At 41.6% G+C, this 18,642-nt stretch overlaps 1 protein-coding gene across 2 annotated transcripts in view; it reads left to right on the top strand.

Moving 5' to 3' along the window:
- Positions 1-18,642, top strand: part of SLC66A2 (solute carrier family 66 member 2) — a 64,164-nt gene that overhangs the window by 35,663 nt on the left and 9,859 nt on the right. For both annotated transcript variants that reach the window (XM_057377870.1, XM_057377869.1), the window contains one exon: positions 5,601-5,817. In XM_057377870.1, the coding sequence (XP_057233853.1) occupies positions 5,601-5,817 (217 nt within the window). The remainder of the gene's footprint in view (positions 1-5,600; positions 5,818-18,642) is intronic.

The following is an 18,642-nucleotide window of genomic DNA, read 5'->3' as shown; positions in this document are numbered from 1 at the left end:
GGAATGTTTGAGAGATGCTGAAGTACTACAGTGACACGGCTGAGCAGACAGGTGAAAGTACTCACAGTTTAAGAAATTCTTGGGTCATGGGCCTGAAGGAATGAAATGAAGAACATTGTCTCCTTATAGGCAAAGTCCTTTCAAAAGGACTTTGGATCAGAGCCAGAAATTTTTGGTGCTAAGCTCTCATTTCTTCTGTTTTGTACCATGAATGAAAGATAACAAGTCTCTTTTCAGTCCCAATGAGTATRAAAGAAATGCTGGCTTCAGACAGCATTTGCAGATTTCTATCACTTCTTAAAAAAGGAGGAAAGTAAATCTAAATGTATCAGTTTTCACTGTCTGTAATGCTGCTTCCTTCCTTCTTTCTGGAAAATGCCTAGCTGGAAATGTGGATGATGAGAGTGAGGTTTTGGATCACTCAGTGATGCAGAGCCTTGCTGCTCTTGTCACCCCAATTATTTTCTGGGTGCCCTGTGAGGTACACAGAAATTTTAGAACGGAGCATTAGTCAAACCCAGGTTCTGACTGGGTGCTGCTCAGAATAAGCAAGGTGAGGAGTGCTAACCAGCATGCTTCTCTGCAGTCCTGTTGCTGTTTTTAGATGAGACAGCTGAAATCAGGATTGCCAGSGAGACAGATAATGCTCGAGGCAAATGTCTGAGGATTTGCCACAGCTGAAGCACCGTAAGTGTAAAAGTCTCCTTTTCCAAATCCAGTGCTTGGGCCCAATCTCCCAGGGTGCCTCACAAGTCCTCTTCAGAGAATGTGGCAAAATTTATTTTTAAGATACCACTGCTGAGTGCAGGACCTATACATAGCTTAGAGCACTCATTTGAGGTGTGAGAGGTCTGAGATAGTTTCTCTTGTCAGCCTGGGGATACAAATCTGTATCTTCCAACTGTCCAAAGAATTGTCCTTGTTGCTGGGCTGGGATGAGGAGTGGCATCATATTTGCCTCCAGCTTAGAGCTGAACACCTTTTACAGCAGAGACCACAAGCAAAAGAGCTAATGAAGGGGAGAGTGTTGTACTGTAGCCCAGTGGCTGAGACCCTCAGGCAGCACAGAGTTGAAGGTTGCACCTATTGCATCTTCAAAGTGTGTAATCAAACCATGGGTAATAACCTGAAATAATTCCCAGCCATGCCTGCATTTTGTAACTGTCCCAGATTGGATATATTACTGTTATCAGGCTCTTTCACAGCATCTAAGCCTTCAGGTTTTGGATTACGATGTTGTTAAGGGAGATGTTGGACATCTGACTGCTTGGACTGGACACCTTTGATCGTATGGCACAAACAGGCCAGGTGGACAGGCACTGTGGTCCACGGTCAGATGATGGAAATTGGACATCCTTTGAACAGCACCACAGTCTCTCAAACCATAAAAATTAGCTGGGTACCAGGGGGTGGGGGGATTAACTACCGAGTCATCTGTTTATCAGGGTGCTCAGGGGTAGAGACTGTCCAGCRTGCTCTTAGAAAGAGCAGTGTTTTTCATACAGGAGGTCAAGGGTTTAATTACGGGAAGCAATTTGGGTGAGTGACTGTGATGTAATGGTGTTCATAAGGAGTGGGAGAGAGAGTAAAACCAGTAGCCTTCGTAAGAAGAGAAGAGTTTATTTCCTTGTCAATGGTATACMGAGGGCTCAAATGCAAACTCTCCCACCTTGCAAAGACAGGCAATGGAAATTGCTTTTCCTTGACCTCAAAACTAGGAAGGAACCAGCCAAAAAAGGAGGAGCTGGGTCAAATGTCTGAGGACAAGTGTAAGTGAATGTAGTGCAAGGATGTAGGGACAAAATTAGAAAGGCCAAGGTACAAAATAAGATGCAGCTAGTATAAGAAATTGAGAGCTACAGTAAATAATTTTTAGGATGTCAAAGTCTTTGCTTCACTTTCCCAAAAGCAGCTAGCATGGTAGCTGGCTTGGTATAAAATGTTTCTTGACTAAAAATAATGTAACTATTTGGACCTCTGTGTCATCCTTAAGTGAAAGTTGACACTACGGACTCTTCTTTGAGTCACTTGGCATTTATCCCACACCAGAATCTTGAATTTACTGCTTGCATTTTGGCCCGACTGGTAGTAACCATTGTTATTTACATTGCTGTCTCTGCCTGCTTTACATTTTTCATCTTACACACAAAGTACCTCCCAGAGGAGGTCTTTTAATTTCATCCTTCTTCACCCTCAAGCTGTGTAGTTTCCTCCAGTCAGTGCACAGACCTACCGAGCTGCTCCTTCCTCTAGCCTTAACAAGATTTTCCAACATAAATCTCTCGTCTAATGTGCTTAAAATGCAACTTACTGGGTGGATTAAAGAGCTCAGCCATGAGTAATAAAATACAGTAYCTTTCACCACAATGATGCCAATTCYGATCCACACAGGATGTTAGTGACTGGGAGTTACTGCTTGAACTGCATCAGCTGAGTGTGGTTACAAGCCTGTGTCAGGGATTTGTCACTGGGCAGGATGGAGTGACCTGTTGCCTTCCTATTTCAGGGRGTAGAAAAATATGCATCCATATTTAACGTAGACAGTTTTTAAGAAATTTGCTAGAAATAAATGGTGGTATAGTGCAGTTTCTTGTTCTGTCTTTTTAAAGAAAAGAGATGATGGGAGCCAAAAATCCCAGTATAATATTTATTATTTATGTTTTTCTTCAAACATGAATAATGTTTGCGGTAATATTTATAACTTTGTTCAGTCTGGGGTGCTGATTGGTGTCCTCTGACTGTCTTCTTGGAATGGGACTGGTTTGCACACGTGTGAATTTTGCTCTCTTTTTAAAACTATTTTTTCTTTTCTTAAGCATTTGAAAGATGGGGGTTTTTTGCATATAACTGTCAATGTACTCAGCAGAATCAACATTTTTTTCTTKAAAAAAATATCACTCACATTTTGGAACTAATGTTCCAAAACTGGACCCCCTTGAGAAGGGAGCCACTTGGAAAAATGAGTCACAGTTTATTTCCAGACCTTGAAGTGTTGGGTATGTGATTTTTTTCCTCTGAATTTTTGAAACCATTTGTCAAAGAAAATAAACTTTAGCCTTGGTGTAAAGAAGCAATGATGTGGCAAAACATTTTAGCAGTTCAGATAGGGGCTAGAGAAACTACAACCCTTATGGAAAGTCAGGTATGTCATTCTCTACCTTTTATTTTATTTTATTTTTTTTTGTAATGCAGTGTGTAGTGATGTGTAGCGCCTTCAAATAGACTACTGCATCTGGAAAATATATCTGTTAAGTAGAGCAGTTAGTGATTATATTTTGGGATGTTTTTACAATAACTCAGATGTTTTTCTGCAAAGCTGTTACCAAGGTTATGATGGTTACCAAGGTCTCTTACCTCCTTTGTCTTCTCTTGCCTTTTTCCCTTCTTTCTTTATTATAGTACTGAGCAAAATTTATAGCAGAAACTAGAACTTACAAAACTAGTTCAGTGAAGTGGAGATTATCTAGCGTAATGGTAGTTTTGAGCAAAAGASAATCTCTGTGCCAGTAATTAGTTCTACTGCTTCAGCTAAAATCCTGTTTCACACAGCATTTTTCTCATCTGTGCTCATGTTTGCATGGATCCCTGGATTTTGTAGCTTGCACTACAGCTACTCATAGCATGGTAGCTGTGAGAATGTTGACTTTTTTGTTTCATGAACTTGCTAATCCTTTGTTCTTTCCTTGTAGTTGTAGTTCTTTGATTTCTGTTATGAAAATGAACTAGGGAAACATGGATTTTTGGTATCCAGGGATGGGTATTTTAAAAAGGATCCTTGAGCACGTGGAGGACACAGGAGGAAAAACACAGTGTATGCAGAGCAGATCTGACAGCTGGTAGGAACGTTTTATTGAGTGAAGGGCCATGGGCCCTTCATCTCCGAAAAGGAAAGCCTTCACAAAGCTCCAGAAATGCATGAGACTCACGTGCTTTGGGCTGTGCCAGCACTAGGTCTAACTTTTACTTAGTCTTGTGTCCCTGAATTCTGAGGCTGAGAAGCCTCTACCATAAAATTCTGAAAGGCAGCAGTTACAKTGACAGTGATTTTGCCCCAGGTCATTTCCTTAAATTCTCAGTAATGGCTGGCAAAGCTGCAGGTTGGGTATGGCTCCTGGATAGTTTTGCCTTCCTCTTTGGATGGCAAAATGATTCAGCTGGATGCAGTCAAGAGGTGCCCTGATGTGTGGGTTTGCCAAGTCTCCTCCTAAAAAGAGGAGACTAGTTAGTAAAGGGTGTCTGAGGGCCAGACTGATAATGATACAAAGGTGTGAAGAGATGCAGAAAATGAAACGTTTAGTTGGCATGTACATGTATCCTTAGGCAGCTAAGTGCTTGTATTCCCATCTCACAGAATTTGCTGTTTGTATTAGTGGAGGTCGATGTCTTCCTTGCCGGAGTTAGCAATAGACTTTTTTGTAGCTTTCTCCACTACTTCTGAAGTGGCAGCAACAGAAATCTTATGGTGATGTGCAGTGTGTCGCATGGCTTTGGGCTGGTTGTAATAGCCCTGTTAGGACAGGAGTTCATCGCCTTGGTAGTTAATGGAGTCCAGTTGGTCTGAAGTAGGTACTTCTAACCTAAAGTGCTTCTAAGAAAGGAAGGCAGGAACAGCACCTTTTAATGAACAGTTATTGTTGCATTTTTGTTAAGAATGAAGTTGTTATTTTGCTGTACAGTCAATGGCTATGGAGTTGTGTATTTTATTATTCATCAATAAGAGAGCCASATATCTTCCAGCGATATGCTGGTAATGTGCCAAGCAAATGCCATATTTGGTTCGTTCCATCTCTCCTTACCTCAAGTGAGGATATTGTGTTTTGTGGCTCAGCATTTTGTTATGATGGATGCAGAAATGGGTGCTCACCCTGCACCCTTGGTGCTGGCAAAGGCAAGAGTAAAGCGCTTTTTGTCCTTGGAGTGAAAGTGGTGGYGTCTGTGGGAGGCTTTTTTCCTATGGAGAATCTTGCCACAGTCTTGTACCTGTCTCTAAAACTGTAGCAGCTGTGCTGGCATCTTGCCCTTCACCACAGGCAGCTGCACTGCACCTGGGGACAGAGCTGTGGACTTCAGGTGACCTTCTGAGCAGCTTGGATTGAGGTAYTTGGAAGGTAGAGATAATGACCTAAGAGAAAGAATGCTTGCACTGCTGTGCTTGGGGCGTTACTAGTATTTGGAAGGTTTTTGCAAAACCTTTCCTATGCCAGCTCCACTAGAGCAATATCCAGAGTCCTTTGTGTTTGATACATGAAGATATTTTTAAAATGCTTCCTTTTAAGAAGTTATAATAAATATATTGTTGGTGTGCAAGCCTTTGTTTTATTGTTTCTTTATTGAACACCCTCCAAAAATGTTTTTGAAACCAGGACTGTTATCCTTTATTTTTCTTCTTGGTCTTGTGGGGTTTTTTAGTGGTGATGGGGAGTGTTTGAGTGGGTTTTTATCATGTTTTTTTAATCCTATCTCTCATTTTATACTATCCCCTACCTCCAAAGTCTGACTATGGTTCCCTTATGCTTCCCAGTTCTCAATTCCACCCTGATTAACTTTGAATTGGTTGGGAAAAYGTATTTGATTCTTTTTGCATTCCTGTTTTGTTGCAGATTTTGACTTGAACTATTTTTGGCATTGGAGCAAGTTTACAGACTACGTGCAGTGCGTCCTCACCTTCACTGGTGTAACTGGTTACATCACTTATCTGTGGCTGGACTCCTCCCTGTTTGTGGAAACACTAGGCTTCCTTGCCGTGTTCACTGAGGCCATGCTGGGTGTCCCTCAGCTGTACCGCAACTACCAGAACAGATCTACAGAAGGAATGAGGTACGGTGCATTTCCCGCATCAAACACRTGTGTGTGCCTTCATGTGGCAGTGTCTGTGTGGTCTGGCAGTGCTTTTCCAGGAAGGGCTGTGTCATCTCTCTAATTGTTACTTGAAAACACAGCAGCGGTCAGAATGGACTGTCAGTAGGAGCTGGTGCAGCACTGCTGAAGGCAGTGGGAGCTCCATTACACCTCTGAGGTCTGACCTCTTATCCATGGCCAGCTGGACAGTTCCAAGGTGAAACCTTTCAGTGAAATAAACATGTGAAACTGCTGCTGTTGCTGTTAGCAACATGTTTCGGTTCAGCTCAAGCTGTGCTACACTGGTAATTAGAAATGGACTAAAGAGATCTTGCATATCAAAAGTAATAAAGAGGATGAAAATATTTTGAGCCTGCAGCCTCTAACTCTCAGTGTAACTCATATAATAAGCTTTTTCTCACATGTCTACTCATCACTTCATAATCCATTATTACATTTGTAGCAAATGACATCAGTATTTATTTTTGTGCCAAAGCTTGAAACTGACATTTAAGAAAGCTYAGATGAGACTTTTACAGTCATGACTAGGAAACCTTCTAAAAAATGTGGGACAGAAAACTTTAATCTTGTGCCCACTCTTGAGTCAATAAATCAGATTATCTTTTCACACTATTTACTGGATAACTCAAATGGTAACACTAAGATTGCAAAAGCAACTTTTGAAGCTTTTTGAGAGAGCAAATCTTCCCTGTGGTGCATCAGTGCACTGGTCTGGAGAAACAATACAGCAGCAAATTCAGTTCACAGAGTGCTGTGATAATTTGTGACTCCGTCTTCTCTTTCATTGTTTGGTATGACATTGCTTTTAATTTGCTGGGATAATTTCTACTTTGGTCAAAACAAATAACCATGCCATCCCTAAACCAATGGAGTTCTGTCCTCTGTTCACATTGTTCCCTTTACTTGTTTGGCTTGAGCATGCATATACTAGCTACTCTTGAGATCTTTTCTAATGTGAAATGCTGAAATGTTCAGAAATTTGCTTTGATGCTTCAGGCATTTTCTGATTGGGACCCCCTTTGGTACAGAATGTGTCAGGATTTGCTTCCAAATTATTGGGGTATTTTTCATGCACCCACTGTCTTGGAAAATTCTGTACTTGTGATATCCAGAAGGCAACTTATCTATTAGACTTTTTTATGCTCTGGTCTGACTTTTCCATTTCTGTTTTTCATCTGTGAATCATAATGTCACATTAATGATGGCCACTGCCAAGTAGTGTTTTGCTTTTCCTTAACTCCTTCCTGGGGACCTGAGTTTCAGTTTCCCTATTTCGTGTAAATGCTGCTAGCAAAAGGATTAAAAGAAACCTTTTGTTCTTTGTAAACTGCTAYGCATAGAATTGAAGAATTCTCATCTAAGACTACTTGGCAAAAGAGTGCTGTGTTTAGTCAAGAGAAAATAGCATAAAAGCTCACGTTCCCTTGCTGCAGACAGAATCAGGTCAAGGATAGCTCCTTATCACTTGTGCCCATGGTTCCAGAATGCGTTGCCCTCTCTGGTTCCACTCTTGAAGCAGTACTTTGTGCGGCATTGGACTTTGATGGGTCTGGGGACTGATGAGGCAATGCACAACTTTGTGCTGCTGTACTGCAGTGGGAGGATGTTCGTGCACATAGGTGGTCTTCTTTTTTCTCAGGTTAAATTACAGTTTTATATGTGTTACAGGTACCACACACACTTTGTGGTACCATGCAATCCTAATTGACTGGATGTTCTGTAAGCATTACTGGGTGTTCATCCTGTGAGAATGCGTGACTGCTGCCAGTGTATTGCATTCTGCTGAAGGAGCTGTTGGAAATATTTCCCCTGAAATTCCCTTCCTATGCCCCCTTCTCCCAGAGTACATCAGAGAAGAGACCTCAGTCATGGAAACACTGAAGGGAGAATATATCAGTGCAGCCAGGATACTTGCATGGGTATTTACCAACTAGGGACTATCTGATGCCCAGTGCTCTGTGCAGTTATTTACGGCTCAGGGCGGAAATCAACACGTGTGGATGGTTACACTGTCAGAAGCAATTGCGCTGGGGATCTGGGCCAAAATGGCTGGCTGCCAGCCATGCTCTTAGCAAGCCTCAGTTGYGAAGTAAGAGATGAGTTTCAAGTGTCTCTGTGACTTTAGGCCTAATGGGCAGAGCAATGACTATTAAGCTGTTCTATTTAGTGACCTTTTGGTCAATCATCACATCCTGGTTGGAGGTGGTAACTTCTTATACCACAGTAATTCTGTCACCCATGGTGCAGGAGTGCAGTTTGTGTTCCTGATAAAGATCCCTACCTTTACTACTGCCAGAGAAGGGGTTGTTCACAGGTCCTCATGGCTTGGCTGAGAAAAGCAGTAACATGCATCTGTTTCTGAACTGGGACAGAACTGGACAGAGCAGCTGATACATTAAGTCTATTTAGCAAACAAGTCCTTTCATAAAGGTTTACTGGTGAAAAAGAAATGGAGAATAAGGCTAAAGTATGTGGCCCCATCTRATCAGAGTATCCTGCCAGACTCCTGATACTCTTTGTTTCTGACAAAAGGGCACATTGCCCTTCCTCCAAGTAACACCTATTTAAGTAAGAAGTTGAGAACATCTCATACTTGAGGTAGCAGTCATTTCCTAATAAACAAACTTGGAGACCAGTGGTCATGAGACAGGTAAATGGGACAGGTGGCTGCAGCGGCAGGCAGGATACCTTTTAGGAGTCTGTTGTGGAAAAGGTCCTATCAGCTCACCTCTATATTTCCATCTGCTACTGCCTGGAAAGTCCRCTACTGAAAATGTCCTCCATGTCTGAGGTAAATGTCCAGAGGGCATCTGCAGCTTTGTCAGTTATGTTTAATGTAATAGAGCGTGGCTGAAGTGAAGGAATCACAGTTATGTGATTTGTAGCACTCCTGAGTACGAGTCTGCTGGTTCTTAGGTATCTCTTTTCTTCTGGATAGAGCTCCTCACATCTTATTTTTAAGTTTTCATTTTTCCCTTCCTCTGTCATTTTCTTTCTTTTTGTAGCATTATTACGTATAGGTTCTGTAGCTTCCTCCTCTGTTCTGAGGGAGCGGAAGACCAAAGGGGAAACTGGAAAGAAATGGAAACAATAAAATTGGAAAGGAGATGCATGCTGAGTAACAGCTTTTGTGGAGTGAAGATAATATAGTATGTCCTGGTGGGCTGATGATTGATGGGTGGAAATTTTCCTATGATTAAGTAAACAACTAAGGTAGTCAAAGAAACAAAAGTGTTCATCATATTCTCTTTGACAATTCACCTGATTACTTTTGGAACAAGTACTTTAGGGAAATTTGGAGCTCTTTTTAAGTACTTTTGAATGGTTACAAACCTAAATATTATAGTAGTAGTTATATAAATTATGGTACTAACCTTGACAGAAGTGCTTTTGTAACGAATTGTGTTAACATCTATCAAAGAAATAATCACTTAATCTCCATTCTTTTCAAGAACTAAACTAGTTCTGTCAGGTCACTTTGTAAAAGAGCAATTTAATTACTTTAATTATTGGGGTGGATTAGAATTATAAGTGATTGTGTTAGAAAAAAGACAAAAGCTGCCTCAAAGTTCAAGAGCTTTAGAGTATATGAGTAAAAAAGGCATTATGACATTAAAAGATTGTTCATCACTTGTAAATTTCCTTTATGTTATGTGGCAAAATATTTCAAGATTTGACATCCAGAGCACCTCCCCTCCTATCACCTTTTAGGAGACAGAACTGCTGAGTGCTAGTTGGGATCTRATGCTTCTTGTATTATTAACTGCTTTTGTTTTGTGACAACATACAGATAGGAGCTTACTCTGTCATTTTTCTTTGTGTCCCTGCTCCTTCTAGGATAATTGCCACCCAGTCACTTTGTCTTTATAATAAACTGCATTTGTGAGAAAAGGTGGTGTTCAACATGAGGCCGTGGAGAGGGTGGGAAGGTTGGCTCTGGATCTGGCAGCAGCACTCCCATGCACAGAGGTCAGTGCATTGGGAGAATCACACCCTTGTGCRGACAACAGCTTTTGTTGAGCTCCTGTAGTGGAGGATTGTGTGCTTTTGGGCAGGTAAGGGGAGAGCCTATGAGGCAGGTACTGCTCTTAATACGCATTCATCATAATCCCATCTGACCTCTCTCCACTGAAGGAGGAGGATGGAGGCTGTTCGCCAGTAAGATCTGTGACCAAGTTACAGGTGTGTGATCCTAACCAAGGACTATGTTTAACCCTGGGACTGCATGACAGTTGATTTGCTCCAGGACAATATTKCATTCCTGTCTGCTGCCCTGACCTGCTCCAGAAAAAAATAACTGCCCTTCATTGAGAGTTTTTTTGCAAAAGCTTCTCAAAATCACTTGGCTGTAACCCTTTTTGACTACCAGCTGCTGCTCCAACCCCATGGAGAAGCAGTTTCTTTTCAGTCAGAGCTGCTGCATGGCAGAATCTTCCCAGGTCTAAGAAAGGTCTGGCAGAGACAGGACAAAGATGGGCTGCATATCTTGAAATCTTGGAATGCACAGTCCACTGGATACCCAAATGTGCCCGCCAGTTGTTATCTTGTAAACATGACGGTTCAATAAAGCAAGGTCTTTTTGCAGCAGTGTTTGAGGTCCTGATGCACACTGTTGTCTCTTCCCTGGCTGCATCCTGGGCAAGGGATGGCCCTTGCTGTGCCAGGCTCAGGGCTGCACATGCAGCTTCAGSGTCAGAAGGACACAACCAGGAAAGGCCTGTGTTGTCCCTCTGCAAGCAGTTCTTGGGTCTCTTGTCTTGCTCATGGACAGTTTTGAGTTTGCTTGGAAGGAACCACCTTTCTGCACGACTTTGACTGGCATGTTTGGCTGACAGTGGGTCAAGGGCTCAGAATTTCACYGCCTGGACACAGCCAACACAATTGGTGTCTCTGCTTATTTGTTGATAAGGAGACTGTCTTGAGAGATCTAAAGATTGAGAAATTTAATCTGAAAAGGTTGAATGAGGATAATCTCAATATTTAATTCAATCAGGTTATTGTGCTACGAAAGAAAATATTAATTTAGTCCCTCCTGTGGCAGTGCTGGGTCAGTCACAGTGCTTATCTTGTTTTAAAAAGCACAAGTCACAGAAGTAGAAACAATTGGCTTTTATTGTCTCAGAAGCTGCTGKAGTCAAGAGCTGCAAATTTTAAGAAGGCTTTTTCATTCAGGAATGTTGTATAAGGTGTGCTGCAGATCAGAACTAGTTATGAGCAAGTGTTTATCTGAAATGTATCCAATGAAATGAGTGTGATATAACTATAAATGAAAGAAATAAATTACATAAATATATTCTATTATGCATATATGTGTAATACATTGTTTACTTTTCTCTTCTATAGATAGTATTAAAAATACTAGAAGACAGTATTTCTTTGGGAGATAAAATTTTCTTGCTGTATGCTTTTATTGAATACTTTTCTATAGCTTTTTCCTTTATGAGACATGCAGCTCTATATGTCATTTTCCAGAAGGAACTTTTGACTTCTGAGAACAGTGTCCCAGAGACAAACCCTGGGTTTATTGAAATGCTGTGAATATTAATGAAAGCTGCTATATTTTTTTCTACTTGTCTTGGATTAACCAGATGCTGTAATGAACAGATGTAGGAGGCTTTATTCAGGRCTGGCTAACCAATGTCTGGCAACCTTAAGTGAGATTTTAGATTTAAGAAGGTTGGGCAAGTGCTCTAAAAACGCCACTGTTGTGGGGTTTTTTGATTTTTTAGCCTGAGGGAATATTTTATTTGTGAATAAGTAAAACAGAGCTTCAGTGAGTTACTTCCTTTGGAGTAACTTTTGTGTTACTTCCTTTATGCTATTTAAAATAAAACTCTATGCTAGAGGGAAGTAGCAAGAGTCATAGATGTTTCTGCTCAGGCACCAATTATTGGCTTCCTAAAAATAAGTTTAGTTCCATTAAAAAGGGGGAATTCACAGCTGTTAGGGCAAGTTTATAAACTACCTATGCTTCTTTGGGAGGCTCAGTAAAGGAGTAAGAGAAATTAACTGGAAAAGAACTTAAAAAGTGCTAAAAAGAATGGAAGTTAAAAGAGAATAATGCAAGCAATGGCAATATTGAATGTTACAGGGTTTTTTTTCCCTCCAGCTCCTGTTTCTCACTGTCAGAATGGATGAGAGCAAAATCAAAGAAATAGGAGTAGGGATAATGGATGCCTATGTGAGAGACTTAGTTTTCTGATKATGCTACATACACAAAGCAGACACYGGCCAGTACARTGGAGAMCTGAGTTAGGAGTACATGGTGTCYAATCCAGAACTAACACCAAGAAAGATGTTGAATAGAGAAAGAACTGTTTCTCTCAGGCTTTGGAATGGTACCTTCCAGGCGCTACTGTTATTCTTAAAATAGCAGTTGCTTTATATATTAAACAGACAAAACAGAGAACCTGAAAGAGGGGAGTTGGAGGTGAGGGCCATTTAGTTAAAAACAGGGATACCCGCCCCCCCCCCGCCCCCCCCCCCCCTTTTAACTTGGTAGATTCAAATAATCTGACCCAACTAAGAAACAGGTTTTCATTGCAAAAAGTGCATTGTCTGCACTGTGCAGACAATGATAGGGACTAAATTATGAAAGAGAAAATAGTTCTCAAGGGACTAATTAGGACCTAAAAATTAAATCTGGGACCTTGGCAAATACAGAAATCAAGGTCTTAAGCATGAGCCAGAACTACACTGGGTAAATGTAAAATTATTAGCTCTACTTAAAAGTGGTTTGTACTTAAGGTTGTATAGCCTATTCCTTTCTTTCATTGCCTTTCCTATAGCACTAAGTTAATCAGAACTATCATTGTGCTTACAAATTGCCTRTTTTAAACTCCATGTATCATTTACTGTAGTTCTGTGATTGTATTCTTTTGTCTTCCTAAATACTCTTAGGTTTCTTTGTGGGTCTACAAAAATCACTGTCRTTGCTTCTGAGGCTCCAGCCAGCATTCATACATTTCTCTGGGGAGGTTTTACTTGTTTCATTGTTTTGCTTTACTGACATTTCCTCCACTGATCAGCTGGTTGCTGCTGTCCTTTATGGTGGTTTTTATATAAAATATTCTGAGGTTTTTAATTTATGGACTTTACATACACATCCAGGTTTGTGTAGTAGTGAACAATTACCATAATTGGACGGACCAGGTTTTTATACGACTATAAGGCTTTTACTACAAACAGCTTGTCTTCTCTCTTAACCTTTTCATTGGTGGTTCTAATAGGCAATAGAAACATCAGATTCTCTTGCTGAGTCTGCCTGCTTTAAGGCTAAAAGATTGAAKAAAGTAATTTGTAGTCCTCAGAAGGTTTCTAGTTTCTTTTCCCTTGGAAGTATTACTACATCAGGAAGATAAACAGGCTTGGTCTTGGTGCACTCAGGATGAGGGCAGAGTCCTGCCAGCATGTGAACAGATAGACTGAAATGATTTTGTTCTAATCCTAGAAATTAAGTGGATTCTCTCCTCATCTTCAGACACTCCTTTTGCTTGGAGTGGTCCTGTGATCGATGCCCCAGGTTCAAGGGCCTGCACTCTCTGCAGATCCATGGCCTGTGGGTTGCTGTGCTGGGGTCAGCACTGCAGTCACCTCTGTGCTCACCTGCTGTGTCTCCCCAGTGCTGTTCTCTCAAGACCTGCAGCAGCACAGAATGAGGCTCCAAAGTCAGGTGTAAAGGCTTTGTGCCCTGTGTACTCAGCACATTGGAGGATTTTAGAAACTGAAGGAAGAGGCAGGTGGAAAAATCCAGGAGGGAGACCTTCCTTCCCTCATCCTCCCAGCACTTCTGACAGTGTGAGCAGCCGTATCCACTTACCTTAAGCATCTCTAAGGTTGTAGCACAGTGAGGACTGCTAAAGCTTTTGCACATACTGAACCTTTTCTCATTTCTCTTCCCCTGGCACCTCATCCCCTCAGTTCAAAAAGTAAATTCAAAGCAAATGACTTCAAACCAAAAGCATTCATCTTTCACAAATAGTTCAAGGCTTCTGTACAGTTATAGGAATAAAGCTCTGCTGGCATGTTTAATGAGTGCTTTCTCAGTTGGTGCTTTTCTCTGTGCCCTGAAAATTTGAATTASAAGAGAAAATTTATTGTACTTCTTTTACAGAACCATTCCATTAAGTTTAGGTGCTCCATCTTCTTCTGGCAAGGAAGTGTCATGCAAGGTGTTTTTCATAGTTAAGGTCAGGTCAAGGCACAAAAGGTGGGAATTGAGCCTGTCATGAAGACACCTCAGAGATGAAGGTTTTCTAAAAATGTMATTTTCCTCCATTACGTAACAAATGTGGGAATGAAAGTGCCTCAGTTCTTGAAATTCCAGCACTTGTGTTTTTTTGTCAGAGTTCACCACAGCCAGTTGTGTAAGTGGGATAGGTTACCTGCTTAAGTGGTTGTAGAACTGTCTGCCTCAGTGAAGTAGGACTGAATGGGATTAGAAATATGGAATGGAAGTAAATTGAGATTTGAATTTGAAGAAATGTCCGCTGAGATGCAAAGATGCAAATATCCATAATATTTGATGCAAGGATGCAAATATCCGTAATACTGACTGTGACGAAGATCTGTTAAGTCAGCAGAGTGGTGAGTAATTTAAGTAGTTAATAGATGAGCCAGAACAGCAGGAAAGAGAGGTCAAARGACCTTGGCCCAGGAAGTGACTTTGCAGGGTGGTCCAGAAAGACTGCTACGAAGAATTGGATAGAGAATGGGAGTCAGACAGATCTGAGTGGGGTGACTGCAGAGATTTTCTGTTTCAGCTGTGACCTGTAATGGTACATTTGKCCCCCTGCTCCTCAGACACAGAAGAGCAAGCAAGCGGAAGAGTGGGAAGTGCAGAGACTGACATACTGAATGATCTGCCCAAAAACTGAGACAGGAGAGGAAGTACTCATGCATTCCACTCCACTTGAGTGGAATGTAGAAAGAAAAGATCCTGATGTCAGAAAAATCTGTTTCAACAAGGCTGGAAGGTAGGGTTTTAATTTGTTCTGGGGAGGATGGCTAGGAATGCCATGTGTCTGCGTCTCATAAGGGAATTACATGCCGTGCCAGATGTCCTGGCATTGTTAGGCAAGGTAGTTGCGGAAGCTTTGTCCCTTCAGATACTAAATCTTATATTAGAGAATTTCCTAAAACAGGATTCATAGTGTGCAAAGCAGGAGATGGCAAGAGTTTGGGAATGAAGATAGGCTAGGGGATGTCAATCCTTGTTGAACTGCAAAGGCCCTACTTGGGCTGAAATTTTAAGGTTTATTTCATGCTACTGTTTGCGCGATGTAATTGTGATGCTTTTACTTCCTCCCTACAACATTCAGTTCTGCCTACAGCAGGGCTTTAAAGTTCTGCAGCCGCTGGGCCAGTGGCAATGCTTCTTGTGGGAAGTGGCTCAGAAAGGGTTGGTTTGTGGTGGCACAGCTTTCCCACTGGGCTTTGCTTTGAGAAGCATCACACAGGTGTATGATGTGTCACTGCCACCAGTGACTTCACTTCTGCACCTCTGTGTGCACCTGAGCATGTGGAAGGAAGGGGAGAAGCCTGGCATTTCAAATGAAAAATTAGGTGGTGACATATTTTCATATAGAGCTTGCAAGGGGTTATTTCATAGAATCAATAAGGTTAGAAGAAACCTCTGAGATTACTGAGTCCAGCCATTGACCTAAAACTGCCAGGTCCACCATTATTTCCTCATAGTGTTAAGGGTTTTGGAGGAGAATGCAAGCTTTGTTCTTGTGAGTATCTGTAACTTCTTTCCAGACAGTAACCTGGACTTTGTCTCTGAGTGATCCCTTTTATTGTACCCACTAGTGTGTTTGGGGTTTTCATTTCCCCAGTGTTTTCCTAGAATGTGAGAAGCATTTTACTAACTGAAGGATGTGATTATTCATGAACARTAATGACTGCAACATCATTAGATTTTGTCCTTGCGGATGCTGGYTTTGAAGACATCTGAACTCCAGTCACCTAGAACAAGGAAAGCATTAGAGCTGGGGCTGTTACCTTGTGTATGTTGACCAAAAAGGCAATTGCAGTTATTGAAGTGGAATACCAGAAGCATGTTCAGGCTGTGTACTAGTTACCATATGAAGAGAAAATATGCTCGACTTACCTCAAGCTGATGTGGATGAAGAGTCTGATGATCTCTTGGTTGTCTAGGGCAGGAAAAAGGGAAGATTTAAAAGTGTTGCTTTGAGCCTTGGAATACACAGCTGTGCTGAAGCAAAGCTCTATTCCCTCAAGTCCTTTTATTACCTTTCAAATGGAATGTGTTCCAAGTTATTTAGAACTAGAGCAGGGAATACAGTGAGTGGTGTTGCACAGGGACATTATATTGCCATCTCTTGGCATTGGCCATGAGGACGTAACAGTGATGTCTTTCATGGCAGTAGGCAGGTGCAACAACTGGGATGTGGCAGGCCAACTCMCCCTTCAAGGAAGTGAGCCATAGAAAGGAATTTTGCTTCCTAGAATTTGTTTCCCTGTGCCCTTGCATGGCAGCAAGTCCTTTTTATCACGCACCTTTCCGTACATGATGTAGGGCCCCAGGGTGGGCTGTGCGGGTGGCTGGAGAGAAGATGGGCAACATGAGAGCATCTAGAACAGCTTGAGCCAGCAGCTGTGCCTGCAGCTCCACCAATTGCAATGTCTTGAATGGGAGGTGAGAGACAGGGAAGCAGGGACAGGTCCTCAAGAACAACTTCACAAGTGAGATGTTGAAGGATGGTGTAATTTAGGTGTGCTCTGCACCATTCTCATTAAGTTGACAGTACCTTGTGTGTTGGCAGCTGACTGTATTATTGCGAGAAGTACAGATGTAATTTTCTGCCCTGGYACCAGAGGAAATCTGATCCCTGCCATGGCAACAGGTCTCAAGATTCCTGATTCACCAGCAGCTGGAGCAAAGCCTGTGCAATCCGTGTTCATACCACATGTCTGAGCAGACCTGAGCTTTGCARTCTGGCTAACATGCATCTGTGCATCCTGGCAGGAAGGGCACTGGTGAGAATTGTGGTCAAATCTGTCCTCAAATCCACAGAAGAGAGTTATTTTCATACATGCTTCACAGAACTTGAGCTGTTTTTGACTGTTTAAGACCTGCTGCCCTTCTTTCTGCAGCACAAGTTGTAGAGTACTAGAAGTACTTTGTAGTTGTTAAGGGCTACCAGTTTCTGACCCCCTACAGACTAAACTTTCGGTACAGCTGCCTGGCATAGCAGGAAGCCATATTAGTGAACCTGGACCATCCACTGGCTCTGTGTGCCATATCTGGTAATTTCCCCTTGACTRTCCTTTCATAGACATACTCTTATTTTCAACATGTACTGGCTTTGGGGTGCATGTGCTACATGGGGTCAAAATGTGTGACATCCTGCAATTCTTGGGAGTTAGGAAAACAGATATTAATGACAAAAAAATTGACAAATACCCATTTACCTTGAAAATGAAACTTTTTACTTTTCCATGAAATTTTGTTGTTTAACTGCCCCTTTCTTTGGTTTGTTAGCCTGATGGTGTTCCAGAGTGAAATCCTGCATTTCATCTTTCCTCAGTGATGAGTACAATCCCTGAAAATCACAGGAAATTTCAGATAGCTTGCTCTTGGATTGCAGCCCACTGTGGTAKCAACTGCTTGTGGATATGGCTTTAACTCAACTGCTTCAGCTTGCTTGCAGACATCCAAAATAAATGCTGGATCTCTCTTGCTTGCACGCTTCTCTTAACTCCTGCTAGTAGTCTGGGGCTGGACAAATGTCTTTTTCTGGAGATTGGTCAATGCTGCTGCAGCTTCAGAGGAATTGCTGAGAAGTGAGGTAAGGCACCTATACTGAGCAGGGCATGTAGGACTGGTGAACAGTTTCATGCTTGAATTCCCAGCTCGCTGTGCAATATTTAAAACAAGATCTTTGCCTATTCACACAGAAGGATCTGTCTTAGGGCATTCACACTTCATTTTCATGTTTTCAAACTTCAGACACTTTGGATATCTGATCTCTGTGTTTTCTTTTTCTTCTTTTCCTCTTAATAATTTTTGGCAGGCCAAGCAATTTGGTAGCATGAGGAGAACTCCTTTTTTTGTTAAGCCATATGGCATTTTATTAGGAACAAATTCTGTATTAATTTTTGTTTGTTTTGTGTAGTGTTAAAAATAACACGGTATTCGTGTTTCATGTTTTCTGGTCTGTGTTTCACTGCTTTAGGCAGGCCAGCCTCTGAGTGAAGTGCAGTGTTACAGAGATGCTTGAGGTCTTTTCTAAGCAAACTGTTTTGGAGCTGTAAATGGGACTTGAAAGTTTTCCAGAGTCAGGATGTGACAACTGAATCTCTTTTCTCTTCCAGACATTCCCATGCAATTGGCTTGTGGGAGGTAGTAGCTTAAAAGGTTGCAGGAGAGATACCTGCTGTACCTTTTTCCTGACTTCCCGAAACCAAATGCAGTGTTGAAAATACTCACTGACAGGCTGTTTCCGTGTGGACTTTATTCCTGAACGAAATACCATATTGTCAGGTCTTCGATTATTTTATTCTGCTTTTATAGTCTGTCATTCAAAGAACTGTCACCATGTTTTAACATATATGAAAGTCAAGTGCTAATATATGAAGAAACTGTGGCAGTCTAATCAGATTTACTGATTTGGCAAAACTTTTGTCATGGCCAAGTTGTGGGGAAGTTGGCCACGATGTGGGGCCAAGTTATGTCGAAGTTATGGACAACTTCTACTGATTCTTGAACAAAGAGTCCAGGTTAATTCTCTTCTTTTTAGTTCCCATTGCCTGAGATAG

Source organism: Malurus melanocephalus, unplaced genomic scaffold (genome assembly GCF_030028575.1).
Source record: "Malurus melanocephalus ecotype Western Australia unplaced genomic scaffold, MMel_1.1 scaffold_329, whole genome shotgun sequence".
NCBI lineage: Eukaryota > Metazoa > Chordata > Aves > Passeriformes > Maluridae > Malurus > Malurus melanocephalus.
This window is presented reverse-complemented; position numbering and strand designations above follow the sequence as displayed.